The sequence below is a fragment of the Zophobas morio genome, unplaced genomic scaffold (assembly GCF_036711695.1).
Source record: "Zophobas morio isolate AGI-343-1 ecotype UQ-CSIRO unplaced genomic scaffold, CSIRO_AGI_Zmor_V1 ptg000022l, whole genome shotgun sequence".
Lineage (NCBI taxonomy): Eukaryota > Metazoa > Arthropoda > Insecta > Coleoptera > Tenebrionidae > Zophobas > Zophobas morio.
In genome coordinates this window covers 9,176,175-9,199,246 of record NW_026972127.1, presented here as the reverse complement: position 1 = coordinate 9,199,246, position 23,072 = coordinate 9,176,175, and the positions used below count along the sequence as shown (strand labels likewise).

The 23,072-nt window shown below is 33.5% G+C and overlaps 1 protein-coding gene across 3 annotated transcripts in view; it reads left to right on the top strand.

Annotated features, from left to right (window-relative positions):
- LOC135133533 (inactive dipeptidyl peptidase 10) overlaps positions 1–23,072 on the top strand; it is a 274,882-nt gene that overhangs the window by 206,235 nt on the left and 45,575 nt on the right. For all 3 annotated transcript variants that reach the window (XM_064061982.1, XM_064061981.1, XM_064061980.1), the window contains one exon: positions 8,750–8,802. In XM_064061982.1, coding sequence (XP_063918052.1) covers positions 8,750–8,802 — 53 coding nt within the window. The remainder of the gene's footprint in view (positions 1–8,749; positions 8,803–23,072) is intronic.

The following is a 23,072-nucleotide window of genomic DNA, read 5'->3' as shown; positions in this document are numbered from 1 at the left end:
ATAGACAGCAGTGAATTATTTTTAAGACCACCTGCATATGCTCGCTGCTCTCGCATTCTAAACTTTTTTTTGTCCAGTTTGGTTTCGTAGAAGTGATTAATTTAAGAAAGTATTTTAGAGAAGCGATCTAGAATTTGTGGCAATAATAAATCTCTAGATAAATTATTAAAAAAAAAAAAACTTCAGAATACGAGCGCAGCGAGTACGTTCGATTTAAGTAATTACAAACACTGTCAAGCTTCCCGTTTTTAGAAAATAAAAAATTCTCTTATTAATAATTTTGCAACCCAGGGACATCGACGAAAATTTTGAATAACACCTAAATATGCTCGCTGCGGTCGCGTCCCATAAGATTCTTACGAATGAACTGTCAACAAGGTTACTTGATTTTTATTATTATAATAATTCTCAATATCTCCCCGTCAAGGTGAATTACTTCGAAAAATCAATTCTTAAAATACGAACGCAGGGAGCACGTTCAGGGTGTTTAATTCCCAGAGCCATAGTGATCACAAACAATTTGAAAACCCACATTCTTATGTAACAAAATTTTTTTTGATAATAATTTAGTTTCTCAGGGAATAATTTTTTAAATACACGTGAACGGGCTCGCTGCGCTTACATTTAAAATTAATTTTTTCAGCTTTATTTTCATTCGGGAAAAGTGTCAGCGACGTTGTAAACACGTTCTGTTAACAGAATAAATCTTTGGATTTTAAAGCAAACCCACTCTTAGAATACGAGCGCAGCGAGCATGTTTAGATCGCTAGAGTCTCCTCAAATTTAACAGATAATCAGAAACATTTTCAAGTTTCACATTTTTAAACAACAAAAAATTCTCTTAACTTAATTTCACTCATCAGGAAAACCAACGGAGAATTTTTTAATAAGCTCGCTGCGCTCGCATTCTTACTATTTTAAAATAGTGGGTCTCATAAGGACGTTTAGTTATGAATCGTGAGTGAGACTACCTAGTTTTTTTTTTATTATAATAATCCTGCAGACGTTCCTGTAAGAGTGAATAAGCTGGTGGAGTTTCATAATTTTTTAATTATTTTAAATATAGATTTTTACTGTAAATCAAAAAAAAAATTGTCAGTTGATTTTACTGATTAATTTGACCTGACCGAACTTGCCATGACCTGACAAGTATTAGGTCACCACTCAGAGCGTGATTTTTTAATTCAACTTTATTCTGAAGATCCATACTAAATTAGAAAACCATCAGTTTTTCAGGGATGGGATAATTTTGTGATAGTTAACAGACTTATTTTTATGAAATTTTAAATATAATTTGTCCACAACTTTCACTATTTAAAGCAAGAGAAGTTTTTTAAACGGTTTATTATAATTTTTCTTTATTTTGTTGAAATTTTTTCATTGCGTTTTTTTTATAAATCAATATCTGAATTAGTTATGGAAATTTCAGAACGCGGTTTCCACCACTGTTTTCAGCTTATAAGACTCTAGAAATCGTACATTACATTGTAAGTAATGATAAAATGCACTATTTCTGTAATATTCACTGGAGCTTAAATCAGCATTTTTGAAAGAGTTCTTGCCTAGTTTTTTTATCAACAACTTTCCAGTTATTTAAAACAAATTTTCTTCCAGATGCTATCTAAGTTTGTTTATCTATCCATCAAGCAGTTTATTTCGTGTTTAAAAAAAAAAAAAAAAGTAACAGACCTGTAATAAACTTAAAAAAAAATCTGTATGCACGAAGTTTAACGATAACAGTAATCATAAGCAAATGTATCAAAGTAAAATATGAGTTAAATTTTAAGTTGATTTATTCATTAAGATCAAAACCATAGTTGCAACAAAAAGTAAATGTTTCAGATTGTGGGTTTGTGGTTGACAAAAATCAATATACACTTTCTTAACTCCAATTTTACGTTTTTCTTTTACAACGGATCGAAATTTGATTCTTCAGGCGATTGCAACCTCTATACAATTCCATAAGACAGTATCGTTTTTCAGGAGCTTTATTGCATGTATTCTAATTAACTTTTTTCGAAGGCCATCACGACAGGACATTTAAAAAAGTGTAGCATCGCTGAGCTCGCGTGACTCACGGTGGTTTATTTGGACGATACGAGCAAACGTAACTCCTCAAATCTGATCTGAATACTGAAATAATGTAACCTTTGCTCTATCTTAACAACATCTCCCCAGTCTGCGCACCTAGCCCTATTTTCCTGCTGCACTCATGTGCCCTAAATGATTTCCCTCGCCTCGTTGCACGCGAAAAGACTTTTGTTTCAGGGGTTGAGACCTGTCCTAAAAAGTTTTATGGCAACTGATTAAAGTTTTAAATTCGAGCCAGTCAAAGTCGTAAAGATATTTCCGAGTGTGTTTTTTATTGTGTGTTGTTTTGTGTGGTTGCTCATAAATCGCGAGCAATGAGGGATTTACTGATCTGGTTCTGCCTGAAGTTGCTTACATTATAAGGTGTTTCCTTCTAATAAAGCAACTGGCACGAATAGGTTGCATGTTTCGGGAGCTTAAACGGGGTTGTGTTAAACGATGGATCTTGGAAATTATGAGTGGGAGCAGGGGCGTACTGAGCGTGCCGAATTTTCGCGGAAATTTAGGAGGAGATTTAATAAACGCTTTACTGTACCGATGCCCGGCGAAATTTATTCAATCGGTTTTAGAAATAATAAACTTGAAGAACATTTATTGTGAGATTGGGGTGGAATATAAATAAAAGGATTCATATTCGTTTATTTAAATATAGCAAGGTCAAGTTATTAGAACAGTAATTATATAAACAGAATGTTTGCAACTGACAGCACTAATTTACACGTGATAAATAAAATAAGCTGATGAAATCTCGGTGTAGGTAAATATTTATGTTAAAAATGCGAATCTTTTTGAATATTTATACACCTTCAGTGTGGTTCTTGACAGATATTTTTTGAAATGTGCTTTTTGATTTTATAGAGAACGAAAAAGTAGGTGTCCCGTTTCCGTCTGTGTCTCTGTCTGTCTGCCTGCCGTCTTTCCGGATTTTTATTAGATTGATAATTTTCGAAACTAATGGATCGATTGTTGTCAAATTTTGTACATATATTAGGATTATCATGCAGATTGTAAAACTCTAACCACAATTTAGCTACTCATCCACCACCTAGATGGTGTCATCTCTAAAACTTACAACAATAATTTTTTAAAATTTTATAAAATAAGATGCCCTTGCACTTGTGGTGTATGAATCCGTCCTGTGTTTTTACCTCAGACATCCAGATTTTTGGGAAAAAAAAAATTAATTGTGTAACAACATTTAACAATTTAACTTTGTCACTACAAAATTTTGTAGAATAAATTCTCTTGAAATATGCAAAATATTATGACTCCGTATTTGGGGTTTATTAATGTACTCATAGTTTCTACAATTACTTATAATGAGTGACTTAAAAAGATTAATAAATGAGGCAATACCTTATTTATTGATTAAAATCAAGAAAAATTTTGGAATACAGAATCGTTATTATTAGTGTTACTAATAATAACGATTAATAAGTTACACATCTATCTAAACTGATATACGTGTTGTTAAAAAAATTTGTAATGGAAAAACTTACGTCGAACAATATAAATCAAATCTCCTATTTCTTCCAAAAATCAGGATTTATTTACCTTCGACCAATTTTTTGATATGACAATTTTTCGTTTTTTCACTTTCTTTCCATTTTCAATTTTTCCATTTTTCAATGTTTCGGTTGCATAGTTTTTCAACTCTAATTTTTCCAATTTTTCAGTTTCTCAACTTCCAATTTCAATTTTTAGTTTCTTCAATTTTTCGATTTGCAATTGTTCAATTTTGTAATTTTTCATTTTTCAATTTTTCATTTTCTCAATTACTAAGTTTTCTATTTTTCAAATTTTTATTTCCTCCGTTTTTCAAGTTCTTGATTTATATTTTTCATTTTTCCAATTTTTTTATTCTTATTTTCTCGTTTTTGTATCATAATTTTTCGTTTATTCAAATTTTTTGTAACGAATGCAGAGCACGCAGATTTAAATTTTCTAAATTTTCGAAAACTCTGGGTTTATTTACCTTCGACCAATTTTTTGACATTCACAATTTTTCATTTTTCCTTTCTCTTCGATTTTACAATTTTTTGTTGTCAATTTTTCGTTTCTTCATTTTCTTTGATTTTTCAATGTTTAGGTTTCATAATTTTTCCTTTTTCAACTCTAATTTTTCCAATTTCTCAATTTCTGGATTTGTAATTTCAATTTTTCGTTTCTTCAGGTTTTCGATTTGCAATTTTTCAATTTTATAATTTTTCGAGATTACAATTTTTCATTTTTCGAGTTTTCAGTTTCTCAATTATTAAGTTTCCTATTTTTCAAATTTTCATTTCCTCAATTTTTCAAGTTCTTGATTTTTATTTTTCATTTTTCCAATTTTTTAGTTTTCATTTTCTCGTTCTTGTATTATAATTTTTCATTTATTCGTTCCTTTATTTTTTATTGTTTTTTTCGATTCTATAATTTTTCATTTATTCAAATTTTTTGAAACGAATGCCGAGCACGAAGATTCAAATTTTCAAAATTTTCGAAAAATTTGGGTTTATTTACTTTCGACAATTTATTGATATTCATAATTTTTGTTTTCCCTTTCGTTTCGATTTTACAATTTTTTGATATGATTATTTGTCGTTTCTTCATTTTTTTCATTTTTCAGTTTTTTCATTTTTCAATGTTTAGGTTTCACAATTTTTCGTTTTTCAACTCTAATTTTTCAAATTTCTCAATTTCTGGATTTGCAATTTCGATTTTCCGTTTCTTTAGGTTTTCGATTTGCAATTTTTCAATTTTATAATTTTTCGAGATTACAATTTTTCATTTTTCGAGTTTTCAGTTTCTCAATTATTAAGTTTCCTATTTTTCAAATTTTCATTTCCTCGAATTTTCAAGTTCTTGATTTTTATTTTTCATTTTTCCAATTTTTTAGTTTTCATTTTCTCGTTCTTGTATTATAATTTTTCATTTATTCGTTCCTTTATTTTTTATTGTTTTTTTCGATTCTATAATTTTTCATTTATTCAAATTTTTTGAGACGAATGCCGAGCACGCAGATTCAAATTTTCAAAATTTTCGAAAAATCTGAGTTTATTTACCTTCGACAAATTTTTTGTTATTCACAATTTTTTGTTTTTCCTTTCTCTTCGATTTCAGAATTTTTTGATGTCACAATTTTTCGTTTTTTCATTTTCTTTCATTTTTCAGTGTTAAAGTTTAATAAATTTTCGTTTGTCAACTCTAAATTTTCCAATTTTTCAATTTCTGGATTTCTAATTTCAATTTTTCGTTTCGTCAATTTTTTGATTTGCAACTTTTAAATTTTGTAATTTTTCGAGATTACAATTTTTCATTTTTCGATTTTTCAGTTTCTCAGTTGTTGAGTTTTTCATTTTTCAAATTTTCATTTCCTCAATTTTTCAAGTTCTTGATTTTTAGTTTTCATTTTTCCAATTTTTTTATTCTCATTTTCTCGTTTTTGCATCATAATTTTTCGTTTATTCGTTCCTTTATTTTTTATTGTTTCTTTCAATTTTATAATTTTTCGTGTATTCAATTTTTTTTAAACGCAGATTCAAAGTTTCAAAATTTTCGAAAAATCTAGGTTTATTTACCTTCGACGAATTTTTTGATATTCACAATTTTTGTTTTTTCCTTTCTCTTCGATTTTAAAATTTTTTGATATGACAATTTTTCGTTTATTCATTTTCTTTCATTTTTCAATTTTTTCATTTTTCAATGTTTAGGTTTCATAATTTTTCGTTTTTCAACTCTAATTTTTCCACTTTTTCAATTTCTAGATTTCTAATTTCAATTTTTCGTTTCTTCAATTTTTCGATTTTTCAGTTTCTCAATTATTAACTTTTCTGTTTTTAAAATTTTCATTTCCTCAGTTTTTCAGGTTTTTGATTTTTATTTTTCATTTTTCCGATTTTTCTCATTTTCTCATTTTTATATCACAATGTTTCGTCTTTACTTCCTTTATTTTTTGTTGTTTCTTTCAAATTTATAATTTTTCTTTTATTCAATTTTTCAAATCATCAATTTTTGATTTTTCAATTCCCCAGTTTGCTCCAACCTTTAAATTCTTCAGTTTTGCAAGTCTTAGATTTCTCAATTATTATCCGATTTTCCGATTTCTATAATTTTCAATACTTATTTTTTACAATAAGTATTTAGATTTTTCGATTTTTAACTTTCTCGATTTGTAATCCTACGAATTCTAATTTTTAGATTTTTCAAAATTTTAATTTTGAGCTTTTTCGAATTTTAATTTTCAATTTTACAATTTTGCAATTTTTCCATGTTTTTGATTTGAAAAGTTGAAAAATTGAAAAATTAAATAATCGGAAGAAATTGAAAGATTGAAAATATGAAAAGACGAAAATGTGCAAAACTGAAAAGTGGAAAATCGAAAAATTTAAATCGAAGCACTGAAGAAACGAAGGACTAAAGCATTGAAAAACTAGAAATCGAGAAATTTAAAAATGGAAAAAAGTTAATGAAGCTAAAATTTAGAAAGAAGAAGAAACCGGATCCAAAAATTGGAAAACCCATAAATTGTAACGGGAATTTGAAAAATTAATAATCGAAAAATAGAAAAGTCGTGAAATTGAAAAAAGGAAAAATTTTAAAAATCATTATTACACATTTAAAATGAGTAGTAGAAAAATTGTAAAAATCTGAAAGGCGAAAAATTTAAAACCGGACAATTGCAAATCGAAATATATTAAAATTGAAAAATTTCACTTTGAATAAAACAAAAATTATAAAATCGTTTGTTTGTTTTTCTTTTAAATATTTATATGTCTGTAAGTAATTTCAGTAATATATAAATCTGTGTAAAGATATATTAACTGTACATTACATTAAAACATTGAAAAACAAAGAAAACTGAAAAATGAAAGAAAACAAAAACCGAAACGAAAAATTGCAAATCGAAAAACTGAAGAAATGAAAAATTGAAAAATTACAAATTGAAAACTCGTGAATCGAAAAAAATTGCAAAATTTAAAAATTAAGACAAATAAGAGTTGGAAAATCGAAAAACAGAAACGAATAACTGAAAAATTTGATATTATAAAAACAAAAAATCGAAACACTGAAAATTCTGATAGTTGAAAAAATAAAGAAAAAAAATCCGAAACGAAAAACTACAAGTTGAAAACTAAAGAACCGAAAAATTGAAAAATCTAAAAATTTAAAATTCGAAAGTCGGAAAATTGGAAACCGGAAAATATAAACTTGAAAACTGAAAAAATTGCCTATCGAAAAACCGAAGATTACGCTCTACTTCAGTGACAAGGAAAGTTCTGTCGAAATAACTTTCAACCATTTCAAGGTAAAACCTTCTTTGAGGCCCCAATTGTCTTTTTTTTTAATGCGAAACCTTCTCGGAGCCCCAACTATCTTTTTTTTAAGAAGCTGAAACCTTATTTTTTCTATTACACTGTGACTAGTACTTTCTATATTGTTTTTACTCCATAGAGAAGCGAAAGAACGAAAGAGGAAAATTTCGCAAAATAAAATGTTATCATTTTTGAAATATGCAGGATTTGTTACTTCAGAGGCGAAGGAAGTTCTCTTGAAATATCTTTCGACCAATGTTTTAGTTTTATACCGAGAGAGTAGTAAAAATCAAAGACAGCGATGGATTTTTCAAAATTTATCTTTGATTGTTGTATTTTCAACTCACATTTTCAAATTAATACTGATTTGAGATGACAAAAATTCTACCAAAGATTAATCTTCAAAAATCCTGCTGATCGTGCTTACGAACAAAAATAGTTCTTGAATATCAACAATTGTGGACATGCTGAAAAATCAGCCATGTAAAAATATTTACTGGGTTTTCAGGTTACATCCTGAAACAAAACAGCTGTTTTCTGAAAAATGTATACACTGATCTGTGTTACCGTGCCAAAAAGTGCAGTTTCTACATTAAAAAAAAAAGAATATTACCGTAAAATCTAATTTCAACGACCTGTAAGAGCTGTCTCAAAGATTCAACTTCGACCACTAAATGACGTACGCAAATTCTGTCGTCAAATAAACACATTTGCGAAACATCAAAACCGGAAATATTATTGCTTTTTCCCAATTTCCCCGGCCTATAAAACCCCAACCGACGAAACTCAACACCCCACGCGGACTTAGCCCTAACCTATCCGGAATCCGGCGATCAGCGCGTTTCAGTTGTCAAATCGTTAAGCTTAACATGGTCAATTAAATTTAAGACTTTGAAGTGAACTGCGAGGTAATCCGTGGTTCAAAGTACTCCCTCCTGACTGATAGAGGATAGGAGACAAGTCGGCGCTTAACGAAATTTGGCACAGTGCCGCAGGACTCTCCTGCAATGTCTGCAGGACTGACACGTAGCTGTGGCACTGTAATTGATCACCAGTCGGTTCTCCGCAAGCAGGATGTGTCCCTTTATGCTGTATTTCAATGGTTAATCGAAAAAAGACAACGCCGCGAGCACGTCACCATTCCTGCCGCTATTACTGCATTAGAATGGCAGATGTCGTGTTGTTGCCACAACTCTTTCCGGTTCACTGCAAACTCGCGGTTTTAAAGGAAGTTTAATAACCTAAAGAAGGATGCTTTTAATCGCCGAGTTTCAAAATGGCGCCGCTTCTCCGATGATATATATAAATGGTTTGGTTGTGCCAACTTGGAACATCTATTCTAATAATGTCGTTTTGTGTTTCAGGTATTCAGACAATCCTTCACGGCGCAGTACACCATCTATGACGTCAAAAAAGAGTGAGTATTGCGTCATTCGAGCGTCGTCTGCCCTAAATTACGAGAACAGTGCATTTCATGCTGGTGTTTTAATTAAAAACGAGAACTAAAAATACTTGAAAAGTTTTGTCTCGTATTCTCTAATAAATAAAGTGATCTAGCTACTATAGTACAAAGGGGAGGGATTTATGCTTCACTGTACAACTATACGAGCATCGCCCATTAGTGTATTACTGTACTGAATTATATATCCAATCGTCAATTTTTTTGAAAACATGTGGAAGAATTTTGAGAATTTATTGAGTTTTTTAAAGAATTTGAACATATCTTGGAGGCTTTTGATGCGTCGTTTCTGAAATAGTTTAATAGGATCTCAGGGTTCCCTTGTGCCTTTTTTTCAAACCTTAGGGACTGTTTGTGTCTTGTTTTTGAAACAATCTGAAAACATCTTGCAGGCTTTTGCCGTTTTCTTTTGGAAAGGGTTCGAAAAACCTTAGGAACCCTAGTGTTTATTTCTACGGATTTGAAAGAATATTAGGACCCCTTAGTTTCTCTTTCTTTTTGCGGTTTTTAAAGTAAGTACGTTCACGAATGGGCAAGGAAGGAGTCCCAATTACCTCAAAAACAACACAAGAGACACTACTTCAAAAACAAAACAAAGGGGTCTTCGAGATTCTTCCAAATTACTTCAACACAAGACAAGATATTAACGAGATTCTTTCAAACTACTTCAAAAACAAAACACAAAGAGTCTCCGAGAATCTAATAAATGCCTCAAAAATAATACGCTTAAAAATCTCCGAGATTCTTTCAAATTACTTTAAAAACAAGACAAGGAATCCCGAAATTGTTTTTAATTATTTTAAAAACAAAACCCACATGGTGTCCCCGAGATCCTATAAAGTGCTTCAAAAGTAATATACAGAAAGATCCTCGATAATATTTCAAATGCTTCAAAGACACGGGACTTCGAGATTCTTTCAAACTACTTCAAAAATAAAACACAAGGGATCCCCGAGATTCTTTCAAATTACTTAAAGAACAAGACAAGGGATCCTCAAGATTGTTTCAAGTTACTTCAAGGACAAGACATCACAGATCACAGGACTTTGAGATGCTTTCAAACTACTTCAAAAACAAAACGCAAGGGGTCCCTGAGAGATTCTTTCAAATTAGTTCAGAAACAAAACACACAGGAGGTCTCCAAGATCCTAATACATTGCTTCAAAAAGAAATACACAAAACGATCCCCGAGATTCTTTCAAACTACTTCAAAATACAACACAAGGGATCCACGAGATTGGTTCACACTACTTCAAAAATACAACCCAAGGGGTCCCATAGATTCTTTCAAATTACTTCAACGACAAGACATTAGTGTTCACGGGACTTCTACATTCTTTCAAACTACTTCAAAAACAAAACATAAGCGATCCCCGAGATTCTTTCAAATTACTTCAAAAACAGAACGCACGGGAAGTCCCCGCGATCCTAATAATATATTGCCTCAAAAAACAATTCACACAAAGATCCCCGATATTCTTTCAAATTACTTAAAAAACAAGATAAGGAATTCCAAAATTGTTTCAAATTACTTCAAGGATAAGATATCAAGATCACAGGACGTCGAGTTGCTTTCAAACTACTTCAAAAACAAAACACAAGGGGTCCCTGAGAAATTATTTCAAATTAATTAAAAAATAAGACACACAGGAGTCCCCAAGATTCTAACAAATTGCGAAAAAAAAAAACAATACACAGAAAGGTCCTTACTACTTCTACTACTTCAAAAACAACACACAATGGGTCCCCGAGATTCTTTCAAATTATTTCAAAAACATGACAAGGAATTCCTGAGATTCTTTCAAATTACTTTAAAAACAAGACAACGGGTCACCTTGAGATTGGTTCAAACACAAAACGAGGGGTCCCCGAGATTCTTTCAAACTACTTAAAAAACAAAACAAAAGACATCCCCGAGATTTTTTCAAACTGCCTCAAAAACAAAACACAGAATCTCCATGATTCTAATAAATTGCCTGAAAAATAACACACATAAAAATATCCGACATTCTTTCAAATTAGGAGTACCTTAAAAATAATACAAATCAACCGAGAATGTTCCAAATTACTTCAAAAAACAAACCCACAAAGGGTCCCAGAGATCCTAATAAATTTCTTCGAAAGTAATACACAAAAAATCACCGAGAATATTTCAAATGCCGGATCACGGGACTTTGAGATTATTTCAAACTACTGCAAAAACAAAATACGAGGGATCTCTGAGATTCTTTCAAATTAATTCAAAAATAAGACACACGGGGGTGCCCGAGATTCTAATAAATTGCGAAAAAAAAAACAATACACAGAAAGGTCGCTGAGATTCTTTGAAATTATCTACTTCAAAGACAAAACATCACAGATCACAGGACTTGGAGATTCCTTCAAACTACTTCAAAAACAATACACAAGGGGTCCCCGAGATTTTTTCAAATTACTTTAAAAACACATAACCGATCCCCGCGATTCTTTCAAAATACTTCAAAAACATGACAAAGAATTCCAGAAATTTTTTCAAATTACTTTAAAAACAAGACAACGGGTCACTGAGATTGGTTCAAACAACGTCAAAAACACAACACAAGGGGGCCCCGAAATTCTTTCAAACTACTTAAAAAAAATAAAACAAAAGACATCCCCGAGATTCTTTCAAACTGCCTCAAAAACAAAACACAAAGAATCTCCAGATTCTAATAAATTGACTCAAAAATAATACACATAAAGATATCCAACATTCTTTCAAATTAGGAGTACTTTAAAAACAATACAAGTGTCCCGAGAATGTTCCTAATTACCTCAAAAACCAAACCCACAAAGGGTCCCCGAGATCCTAATAAGTAATAAATTGCTTCGAAAGTAATACATAGAAAGATCCCTGAGAATATTTCAAATCACGGATCACGGGACTTTGAGATTCTTTCAAACTACTTCAAAAACGAAACACAAGGGATCTCCGAGATTCTTTCAAATTACTTCAAAAACAAAACAATAGGGAATCCCCGAGATTCACAAGACATCACAGATCATAGCACTTCGAGACTTTTTCAAACTATTTCAAAAACAACACACAAGGTGTCCCAGAGATACTTTCAAATTACTTCAAAAACAAAAACACACAGGAGGTCCCTGAGATACTAATACATTGCTTCAAAAACAATTCACGCAAAGATCATTGAGATTCTTTGAAATTACTTCAAGGACAAGACATCACAGTTATCACAGGAATTCGAGACGCTTTCAAACTACTTCAAAAACAAAACACAAGGGGTGCCTGAGAGATTCGTTCAAACTACTTCAAAAGCAACATAAAAGGGGTCCCCGAGATTCTTTCAATTTACTTGAAAAGCAAAAAATGTATCCTCAAGATTGTTTCAAACCACTTCAAAAACACAACACAAGAGGTCTCCGAGATTCTTTCAAATTATTTCAAGAACAAGACATCACAGATCACAGGACTTAGAGATTCTTTCAAACTACTTCAAAAACAAAACTCAAGGAGCCCCTGAGATTCGAATAAATTGCTTCAAAAAACAATAGATAGAAAGATTCCCGAAATTCTTTCAAATTACTTCAAAAACAACACACAATTGCTCCCCGAGATTCTTTCAAATTACTTTAAAAGCAAGACAACGGGTTCCGGAGATTGGTTTAAACGACTTCAAAAACACAACATAAGGGGTTCCCGAGATTCTTTCAAATTACTTCAGAGACAAGACATCAGGGATCACAGGATTTCGAGATTCTTTCAAATTACTTCAAAAACAAAACACATAAGGGGTCCCCGAGATTCCTTAAAATAACTTCAAAAACAAAACACAAGGGATTCCCAAGATTTTTTCGGATTACTTAAAATAAAAGACACAATTTCTTTCAATTCTTTAAAGACAAGATATCACGGGTAGAGCAGAGTGGGGCCATTTGGAAATCGGGAATTTTCCAGAGGCGTTAGTAGGCATGGTATATCACTGGTGTCCGAATCCAAATTTTATATACTTTTAAATGAAGTAAAATTTCGCCCTTTCAGACACCTGTCTAAATTTTTCCAGGCCCTCCTTCTCGGGCAATATAATAATCAATACAGACAATTTAAGACAAAAATTACCACAGCAGGCAAAATGGATGGAGCTCTAAACTAGTTTCTGGAGGTAAGAAAAGGTTTCAAAGATAAATCTACAGAACTCAAAACGATCTTTGGAAAGTGTAGAGGTGAAGGCCGAAATTGGAATGTTAAAAAAGAAGAAAAGAATTGCGAACAACTAGTGGCAACTAATTCCTGTGGTCAAAAAGTTTGAGCACTAGAAATAATTCAAAAAACTGGGTAAACTAACCGTAACAAATGATAACAAAGAACCAAAGACAAATAAATGGTTCACGAGAAAAGCCAAATAATAAAACTCAATCCAAAATTAGGAAGGTAAGTAGTGGAGGAAAGAAAAAGTCGACAACAGAATTTGAAGAAACACGACAATTTGACGAACAAATCAACGAAACGAGACAGGTAAAACAGATGCAAGTACTCATAGCAACCTAGAAGGTAAGAGAAACTTATGAAGAAGGAGCAAAAATGGGAAAAGATGGTAGGAAATTATAGCAAACATCAGGAAAGTCATGAAAATAGAAAGAATTGATTGAATTCGCAGTCGAAAAAGGGTTAAGAGTGGTAAAAACGTATTTTCAACTCAAAGCTATACACAAAGGGATATGGATGGCACCAGATAGGAAAATGATGAATCAGGTAGATCATATGGTAATGGAAGGTAAACGCAGTTAATGTAGTAGATGTGAAGGATAATCGAGGTGTGGATGCGGACAATGACCGTAAGAGTAAAAATTAATTAGAAGAAGGAGACCACCATCAAAAATAAATGGACAACACTAAAAGAGGAAAAGGTGTTCAGTGGAAAAATTCTCTAATGACAGAAGAAGAAATTTGGAAGAAAAAAAATATGTGAGCACATCAGAACAGAGAGTAGAGAAGATATTGAGGAAAAATGGGAGAATTTTGGTGAGAGGAGAAGCAAAGTTACTAAAAAGAGATAGAAAGCAGTAGGAAAACGAAGTCGACAGAATACATAGAGAAGATCTTGACCATCGTCAGCTTTTGACAAAGGTTGCCCCTTAAAGAAAGTAGGTCTGGGCAAATATTCGTCGTAATGAAACTGAAAGCTCAGCCTAGTTCAATTGGAGCTCAGGAGACTTTTCAATCGATCAAGGAATACTAAGAAAACTGCAGATGGAGAAGCCTATAAACAGCACCGGAAAGAGTTTAAGAAAGAAATACGAAAGAGGAAACGGGAAACGTGGAAATCCTTCTGCAACGAGATAACGTCTACAGCTTCGGCCGTAAGGTTGAAGATAATATTCTCAAGGATTTTCGCATCAACTAAGTGTCCTAAAGAAAGAGGATAGTAAATTTCAACCACCTAGAAGAATCTGGAGAACTTTTGCTACAGGAAATCCATATTCTGTATTGTTCTCGTATATCGAAAAAGTTGAATGGCTTGACAAATAGACGAATGGGAAGACACCTCAATAATCATGAGGATTCACAATAGGCCCCAAGGACGATGCCTAAATGCCGGCTGGTTACAGTCAGGTTCCATATTTTTAGAATTTAGGATCTAGGAAGAAAAACTGGTATTCTGGGATCACCGGAAAAAAATTACGATGAGTTAAAGTGATGTATAGAGTCATCCACTTCTCTACAGGACCAACATTCCTCTGTCTCTCTCTTGTCGATCCGATGCAAATACTTCTCAAAGAGCTCTTGTCCTGTCTTTACTTGGGTTAGGTAGATGTCTAGCTCATCCCCTTTCCTGGTGTGCCATACCCTAACGTCTTTTATAAATATCTTTCTAGATGCCTTATATTACGACCACCCGAGTTGCCATTTAGTTAAATTTCCTGTCTTGCTTGGTTTCTATATTCTTTTCCCGTATTGGTTTTTATTGGTGTTTTTTCCGGGTTTGGTGTTAATTAACCTTCAGTTTCATTCTCCGTGCTAGCAGCAGTATTTCTGTTTTCGGTTTGACTAACGTTAGTTTCATAGTTTCCATCATTTTCTCTATCGATTTAAGTGCTGTCAATGAATTCCGTTCTAATTTCTTGGGGTTTATGCTAACACGACCAGGTCTAGGTCGTCCGTGAACGTTTTTAGATGGGTTTCTATTGGTACTTTTGTATAGAGGACTTGGCCGTAAAAGGAGTGCTACAGTGTCGGACCCAGGACTGAACCCTGAGGGACTCCGTCTGACATCTGTGCTCAGTTACCATATTTTATTGCAACCTATTTGTAAAGTAATTTTGTATCATACATTCTTCTTCTGTCGCACTTTGTTTTCGGTTTATTCTTGTTCGGCTTCTTTGTTTAATCTGACCTGACCTGACCTGACCTAATCTAACCTAAGCTGACCTGACCTGACCTGAATAAATAGGAACAGGTTATAGAATATTAGAGAGCGGTCATATGTCAAGAAAGTTCGTTATGCAAAGAAATTTGTGTCAGCGGACTTATTATCAAGGACGAATAATTAAACATAAGAGAGAACTTAAAGAGGACAGTAAGAATAGGGGTTGAAAGGAGAATCGAACCAAACTGAAAAATCTGAATTATCGGTATATCAAATGCAAACAGTGGTTACGAAAAAACATCATCGATAGACGAAAGAATTACTTAAAGAACAGAAGGTATAGAAGCAATACCGAATGTATTAAGATCAAAGAAGATTTTAGTAAGAATAAGTGATCATGGAAAGTCAACAAAACAGAGAAAGTTATACTTGAAATCTGGAAAAGGAGGATATTAAGAAAATTAATGAATGTGGAAAGATTTGCAACCAGTGGGTAAGAAGAACAAACCAAAAATTGATGCAGCTTGGTGACCAGCTAATAATTACAAATGTAGAACGGGTCCAAAAGATGAGATAGTTGGGATTTGTGTTAAGTCTACTGGAAGAAAAACCAACGAAGCAAGTTCTCAAAGAAGATATCACTGGGAGGAGAAGAAGAGAAAAACACATAGGAGAAATTGGAAATTGGAGTCGAGGACTTGAAACGCGAAAATAAGAACAGAACAAAATGGAGACACTTATGTAGTCTCAAATCGATAGCACAAAAAATGACATTTTACAGAAAGCGAGTAAAATTGTTAACCTGATTCCGTACATTGAAAATAGTTTTAACATGAAAAACAATTTATAATTTTTATACATAGTGACAGTTCCATGACACTAAACTAGTTTAGTTTTAACAGGATTTACGACTTAATTGAATCTCAAAAATGCAAGAACGAAGGTTGAACTAAAGGTTTTAAAATTATCCACCACCGCGCTAGCCCGGATACTTTGTAAGTTAAACGTACAAAATATTTTTTACTATGTACTCGGCCGTTTACCGCGCCATTTTCGCGCGGCGCTGATTAAAAAATTACATTAAACCCGACTGCACTAATTTAATAATCTCTCTCCAACTCCCCACGTTTTGGCACTTTGCGAAACAAATAGCTGAATATTTCCACTGTATATCCATGACCTTCAAACTTTCAAGCTTTTAATTAATCCACTTCAGTTTCAACAGAAAATACTTCTTGGACTGTTTCTAAATCAATTAATCCGCTGTTAGTTCCTTCTAACAATAAATTTCACTTTGAATGCGAGCTAAATCCCTATAACTTGCTAAAATATCGCAGGCATTGCTTCTGTAGACGACAGGTAATACTTATCTGCTTAATTAATGACAAAGGGAAATCGCGTGCATTCTCTAGTGCAGGGAGGTTTCCTCGCCAGAACTGACATTTTGCACAGAAACAATGCAACGCTTTGCACTCGTGGGGCTTAAATATGCCATGGTTTCGGACACATAAACCAAAGTGAATGGGTGAATATTTTATTTTGAGATACTTTAGGGATTCCACAGAGGAATAAAGAACAGCTGGTTTTGAGCAATCAAGAAGAGAACTTGTAGAAATTATTACTACAGTTTGTAACTCAATCAGCGAGCTCAGTGAAAATTAAATTCGGTCTGTTACGATTATTAGATTTGTTGATGACTGCACTTGCTTTGTTTACATGTTGCTTCCAGATGTACTCCTCATTACATTTACAAAACTTTCTCCAATGATATTTAGCAATGACCAACAATAACTTTGTGGCGGTACAATAACACGTCGGTAAGCGGAAAAAGATAAGCGGCCTCGTGGTCTAGTGGTCAAAGAACCCGCCCGACAAGTGGGAAACGTTGGGTTCGATTCCCACCGGGGCAGCAACATTTTTCTTCGCTTACCTTCAACTTCCAGATAGTTTTTCAAATGTTTCTTTAGATCGGGAAACTACATACATATAAAATGCCGTATGCACTCGAATTATTGTAAAAAAGTCTAGAATATATCTCATCCCTGACGGAAAGCTCATGACACCATCTGAACAAATTATCTACTAGATGCTTATTAAAAAATTTGTCCTGAGATCTTGGCTGTATTGTACAAATATAGTAACATAGTTTTTTCAGGAACGCCAGACTGTATTCTTTTAGTTTTTAATGTTTAACATGTTTTCCTTAAATTGCGTGTTTAAATTTGCTCCATAACTCTGAATACACTGCAATCTCATACATGAGACATCAAAGCAAAGGGTTCGTAGACATTATGTTATGCTTTCATATGTTAATATAATGCTTTTCCGAGTGTGTCGTTCATAGTTTGTTATTCTAGCTGGTAGATTCTAGTGGAAATAAGTTTTATACCGTTTAGAGGGAGCCAGAGTTGCACAAAATTGTATCCTTTACCTTCTTAACATAAAAACGAAGGCAGATTAATAAACCACAAATATAAAAATACATTCGTCGACGAAATTTATGTAGGACGATTAACAAATTGTTGGTCGAACATGCAATAGCCAGAAGACAGACAAAGGACAGACAGACGGAAACGGGAGCCCAACATTTTCGTAAAACGAGCACAAAGCATGAAATAGCCATTCGTCAAATAACTGCGGAAGTAAAAAAAATGGATTGTGAGCTGGTTACGAGTAAAAACTACGTCGTCGTCGTTCCGTAAGATTTTTTGTATTTCCGGAAGAAAAATATATCCACGACAATCTGTAAACAAATGGTAATTTTTCTGTTTTTGTGGGAGCAGCATGCCACCGATTTACACACGCCGCCGCACCCTCTATAATTACATAAGTAAATATTCCACACCACTTATGTTTCAACAGGCTGAGTAATACGTTAGGTAGGGTTTATTGGAACACGACGGCAGTTACGCCGCAACGTAGACGTTCAAAATGGTAATGTCGATCTATGAGTTCTGCTGCCTCACACTGAATTCATTTACACACCAGGAACTAGAATTTAATTATCTACGCTTCAGTTGCGTGCTGATACGCTCTATAATTCAGCAATAGTGTCTTGGGTTAAATTTAGGCGAAAATTATAGCGCTAACTTTTTACACGCCCTTCATTCGGAAGCTTATTTTATGTTTTGATTTTTTTCGGGTAATGCAGAGACGACTGAGGATTTTTAACGGGTCCGTAATACTGCTTATCGTTCGTGGATTTAATGAGAAAAGCCCAATATATCTTTCTGGACAAAAAGTGTTCTTCTATACATTCCCCCATGCGTTTTTTCTTTGTGTCCATTCGTTACTTTGAGCTGCGCCAGCTGTGGGGTATATTTCTAAAGCCGGTATTGCCTCGAGTAGATTATTTTTCGCAAACAGCTAATCAATTCGCGATCTCGGCTAGGACTTCCGAAGTTTTTCCGAACACGCAAAGACATGTAGCAATTACAAAGCACATAACGGAAGTGCATAAAAAGTGCGTGATTAAAGGACGAATGGATAAGAGATAATAAAGATTATGAGCCTGCAGTTTACAAGTTTTCAGTAAAATAAACATGTTAATGGGGTTCAGCTAATTTCCTTCTTACTTACTTTAAGCCTGGAAAGGCAGAAATGTAATTTAATTATGGGTAATGAAACTGGTGATACTACTAAACGAAGCAGATTATTATCTATGATCAATATTGATTTTTTAATTTAACGAGAAATTTTGAAAACAACTCTTAAATTAACATTAATATTTTCTTGACAAACGTAATTCCCTACAAATTCAAAATTATTTTTCATAATAAGTACCATTTATATTTTTCCCTGTACTTGTAGTTTATGAATGTGTCCTAAGTTTTAGTGTGCATTACCTATCTTTCTGTAACGTAGAGGGTTATCGTTAAAAATTATCCAAAATCAAATTTTATAATTTTTTGGAGAAGCTGGATTTGTTCGACTGTGCTTCAGAAGGGTGCGAAATTTTGTCTAAACAACTTTAGACTGGAGAAACGGATCTCCAGAGGTTTCGTGAACGGCCGCGATAGAAATAAGTACTACTCCGGTTCAGGTTAAAAATAAACAGTTTCCCTGGTGGCGGCTCCTCACTTCACAGCACTGCTTCAGATCCTGGGGAGGCGGCGACGCGTGGTCGTGGCACTTGCACTTGTACTTTTGACTCAAAAAAAAATAAACAATCTCTTCAGCTGTCTTTTTCTTAAAACTCCAAAATTCAGTCTCCGGTGTCGTGTCTGCGCGGCTGTCACGGATTAACCCCTGTCCCCGGTACCTTTATCACGGTTTCAGGTCCGTCAAAATTTGCATGGTTACAATCTAAATTTCGTCAAACTAATAACGCATCTTAGCATCGTATCATATCGTAGTATTTTAATTTTTCCTGAATTAGATATAACCTAGTTTTAGAAGGAACTTGTTTTCAATTAATTTCTTTTGTCTCTCAAGTAAAATGGAAGTTACATGCACTTTAGAGTTTAGTGTTTATATTTATAAAGCAATCTACAATGTAACACTTATTCAAACACTACTATTTTTCCATGATCTTAAACAAAGTTTAATCAATTGTTTTATACATCACTTTTTTCACTAATTTTAATTAAATAACGTTAGTCATTCATTTGTAAAAATAATACTTGGATTTAATAAATTTTTGGGTGGATAAAAGTACCAAACAAACTGTCAATAATTCAATCAAATCAAACCCTCGAGAAACAATTGTAGCAAACTGAAACACTGATTTTCTCAATAAAGGAATAAAGAAATTTTATTTAAATGTCTAAAATTAATATAAATCATTGTTTCGCTGAGATTTTAGAGAAGTGCGGTACGCAGTTTCTTGAGTAAATTATAAAAAAATAAAAGCATTCCCATGAGGCCCATGAGGGAATCGAACCCGCAATAGGCTTGAACTCGGGACCTTCGTTCTATTAGCTCTAACGAACTCTGTTGCGTTTCTTCTATATTAGGATAAAAGGTTATTATACATTTAGTTTTTTAGTGAACATCTAAATGATTAAGACAGAAATCAAGGCAGATTCATAAACCACAAATACAGGAGTAAGTTATTTATAATTTAAACAGCATTTACACTGTAAAATTTTGAAATGACGTCATGAAATTGTTGGTGAGGATGATTAAAGCACTCTTGATTAACGTTCCACCATTTTATGAACTTCCTAACATACGTCTAAATTTAATAACCATCGTCCGGTCTTTCACTAAAAGTTGAAAAATCATGACAGATAAACACACAGACAGACAGATGTCATACGGACGACAGACAGGCGACAGACAAACGACAGACACTCCAGGCAGACGACAAACATCACAGATAGACGGCGACAAAAAGTTTAAATGCCAGAAATCTGACAAAATTTTTCATTTTTCTTTCAATCACAGAGAAAAAGACAATTTTTTGCTTATTGTAAGGGCCATAAAATGTCGGGAAACCATGAAAGTAGTCATTCGCTGGGTAGATCCTATTACGTTACTGACGTGTTGGAAGTCATATTATTACATATAATATGAAATTTTAGAAATACGCGAGAAATAATTTTTGATATAATTTGCAAATTTTGAGTACAAAAATATAAAATTGTTTTACAATAACTTTCAAGTCGGATTAATTTTACAAGAATTAGAAATTACGTCATCAAATTTTGTTAACATCTTTCGTAATCAACGTGATCCATTTTGATTTTGAATTCTCCATTTATCGGTCAAAATCTAAATTATTAAGAAAGAAATCAAGGCAGATTAATAAACCACAAATACAGGAGTAAGTTATTTATCAAATTTAAAGAGAATTTCCTCTGCAAAATTTTGAGGTGACGTCATGAAATTATTGGTGGTGGTGATTAAACATATCTTGGTTAGCGTTTTACCATCTATATGATATTCCTAACGTACGTCTAAAATTTGAGAACCATCGTCCGGTGGTTTATTAAAAATCGATAAACTACAAACAGACAGACAGGCATACAGACAGATGGCTGACATACAACAGACAGATAAACAAAAGACAGACGACCAGCAGACAGATGATAAACAGACGACAGACAGAGGACAGGCCGATGATGGAGAGACGACAGACAGAGGACAGACAGACGACAGACAGACGATAGACAGACGACAGACAAACGAGAGACAGACGACAGAAAGATGACAGACAGACGACAGACAGACGACAGACAGACGACAGACAGACGACAGACAGACGACAGACAGACGACAGACAGACGACAGACAGACGACAGACAGACGACAGACAGACGACAGACAGACGACAGACAGACGACAGACAGACGACAGACAGACGACAGACAGACGACAGACAGACGAGAGACAGACGAGAGACAGACGACAGACAGACGACAGACAGACGACAGACAGACGACAGACAGACGACAGACAGACGACAGACAGACGACAGACAGACGACAGACAGACGAGAGACAGACGAGAGACAGACGAGAGACAGACGACAGACAGACGACAGACAGACGACAGACAGACGACAGACAGACGACAGACAGACGACAGACAGACGACAGACAGACGACAGACAGACGACAGACAGACGACAGACAGACATGCAGACAAATGACCGACAAACGACAGACACCACAGACAGACGACAAACATCACAAAACAAAATTTGACAAAACTTTTCATTTTCAAAATATTTTCTCCTCAACTTATTTTTTTAGGGCATCGAAAATCGGGCATTTCAAAAATCCTTAAAAATTCTATATAATTTACCAAAATTCATAAAATTGTAATTTCAAATGGCGCACAATTTATGAACAAAGCAAAATCACATATTCCAACTAATGTTGAAACTAAATTTTGCCAAATTTTATTAATGACAAAATTCTAAAGTCCCCTAAATTGGAAGGTAAAAAAAATTCAAATATTCTTAAATTTTATTAAAAAATTTGACGACTATCATCCGGTGGTTTATTAAAAATCGATAAACGACAAACAGACAGATATACAGACAGATGACTGACAGAAGACAGACAGACAACAGACAGACGACAGACAGACGAGAGACAGACAACAGACAGACGACAGACAGACCAACGACAGACAGACAAATAGACACCAGACCGACAAACGACAGACAGACAAACGACAGACAGACAGACCGACAGACAGACAGATCGACAGACAGACATACAGACAGATGACCGACAAACGATAGATACCACAGACAGACGACAGACACCACAGATAGACGACGACAGCAAAAAGTTAATATGCCAAAAATCTAAAAAAACCTTCCATTTTCAAAATATTGTGTCCTCAACTTAAATTTTTTAGGCCATCGAAAATCGATCACTTCAAAAATCCTTAAAAATTGTGTGAAATTTACCAAAATTTATATAGTTCCAATTTCAAATGACGTACAATTTATGAGCAAGGGAAAATTACGTATCCCTACTAATGTTGAAACTAAAATTTTGCAAAATTTTGTTACTGACAAAATTCTAAAATCTTCTAAACTGGAAAGCTAAAAAAATACAAACATTGTTAAATTTTATTAAAACTTCGCGTCCAAAAGTGGCATCTAATTGTTTTCTTGTTAACCACACGATATCCAGATTTTTTACAGACGACAGACAGATCACAAACAGATAGAAATGCAAGACATTTTTTTTCTAACTGTAGGGATTGGAAAAGTAGTCCTTCACCGGATAATTTTTGCAGGAGATGAATATTCGTAATCAATGTGATTCGTTTTCATTCCGAATTCTGTATTTATCCGTCAAAATCTGAACAGTTAAGAAAGAAATCAAGGCAGATTCATAAACCACAAATCCTGGAGTAAGTTATTTATAAAAGTTAAAGAGAATGTACTCTGCAAAATTTTGAAGTGAAGTCATAAAT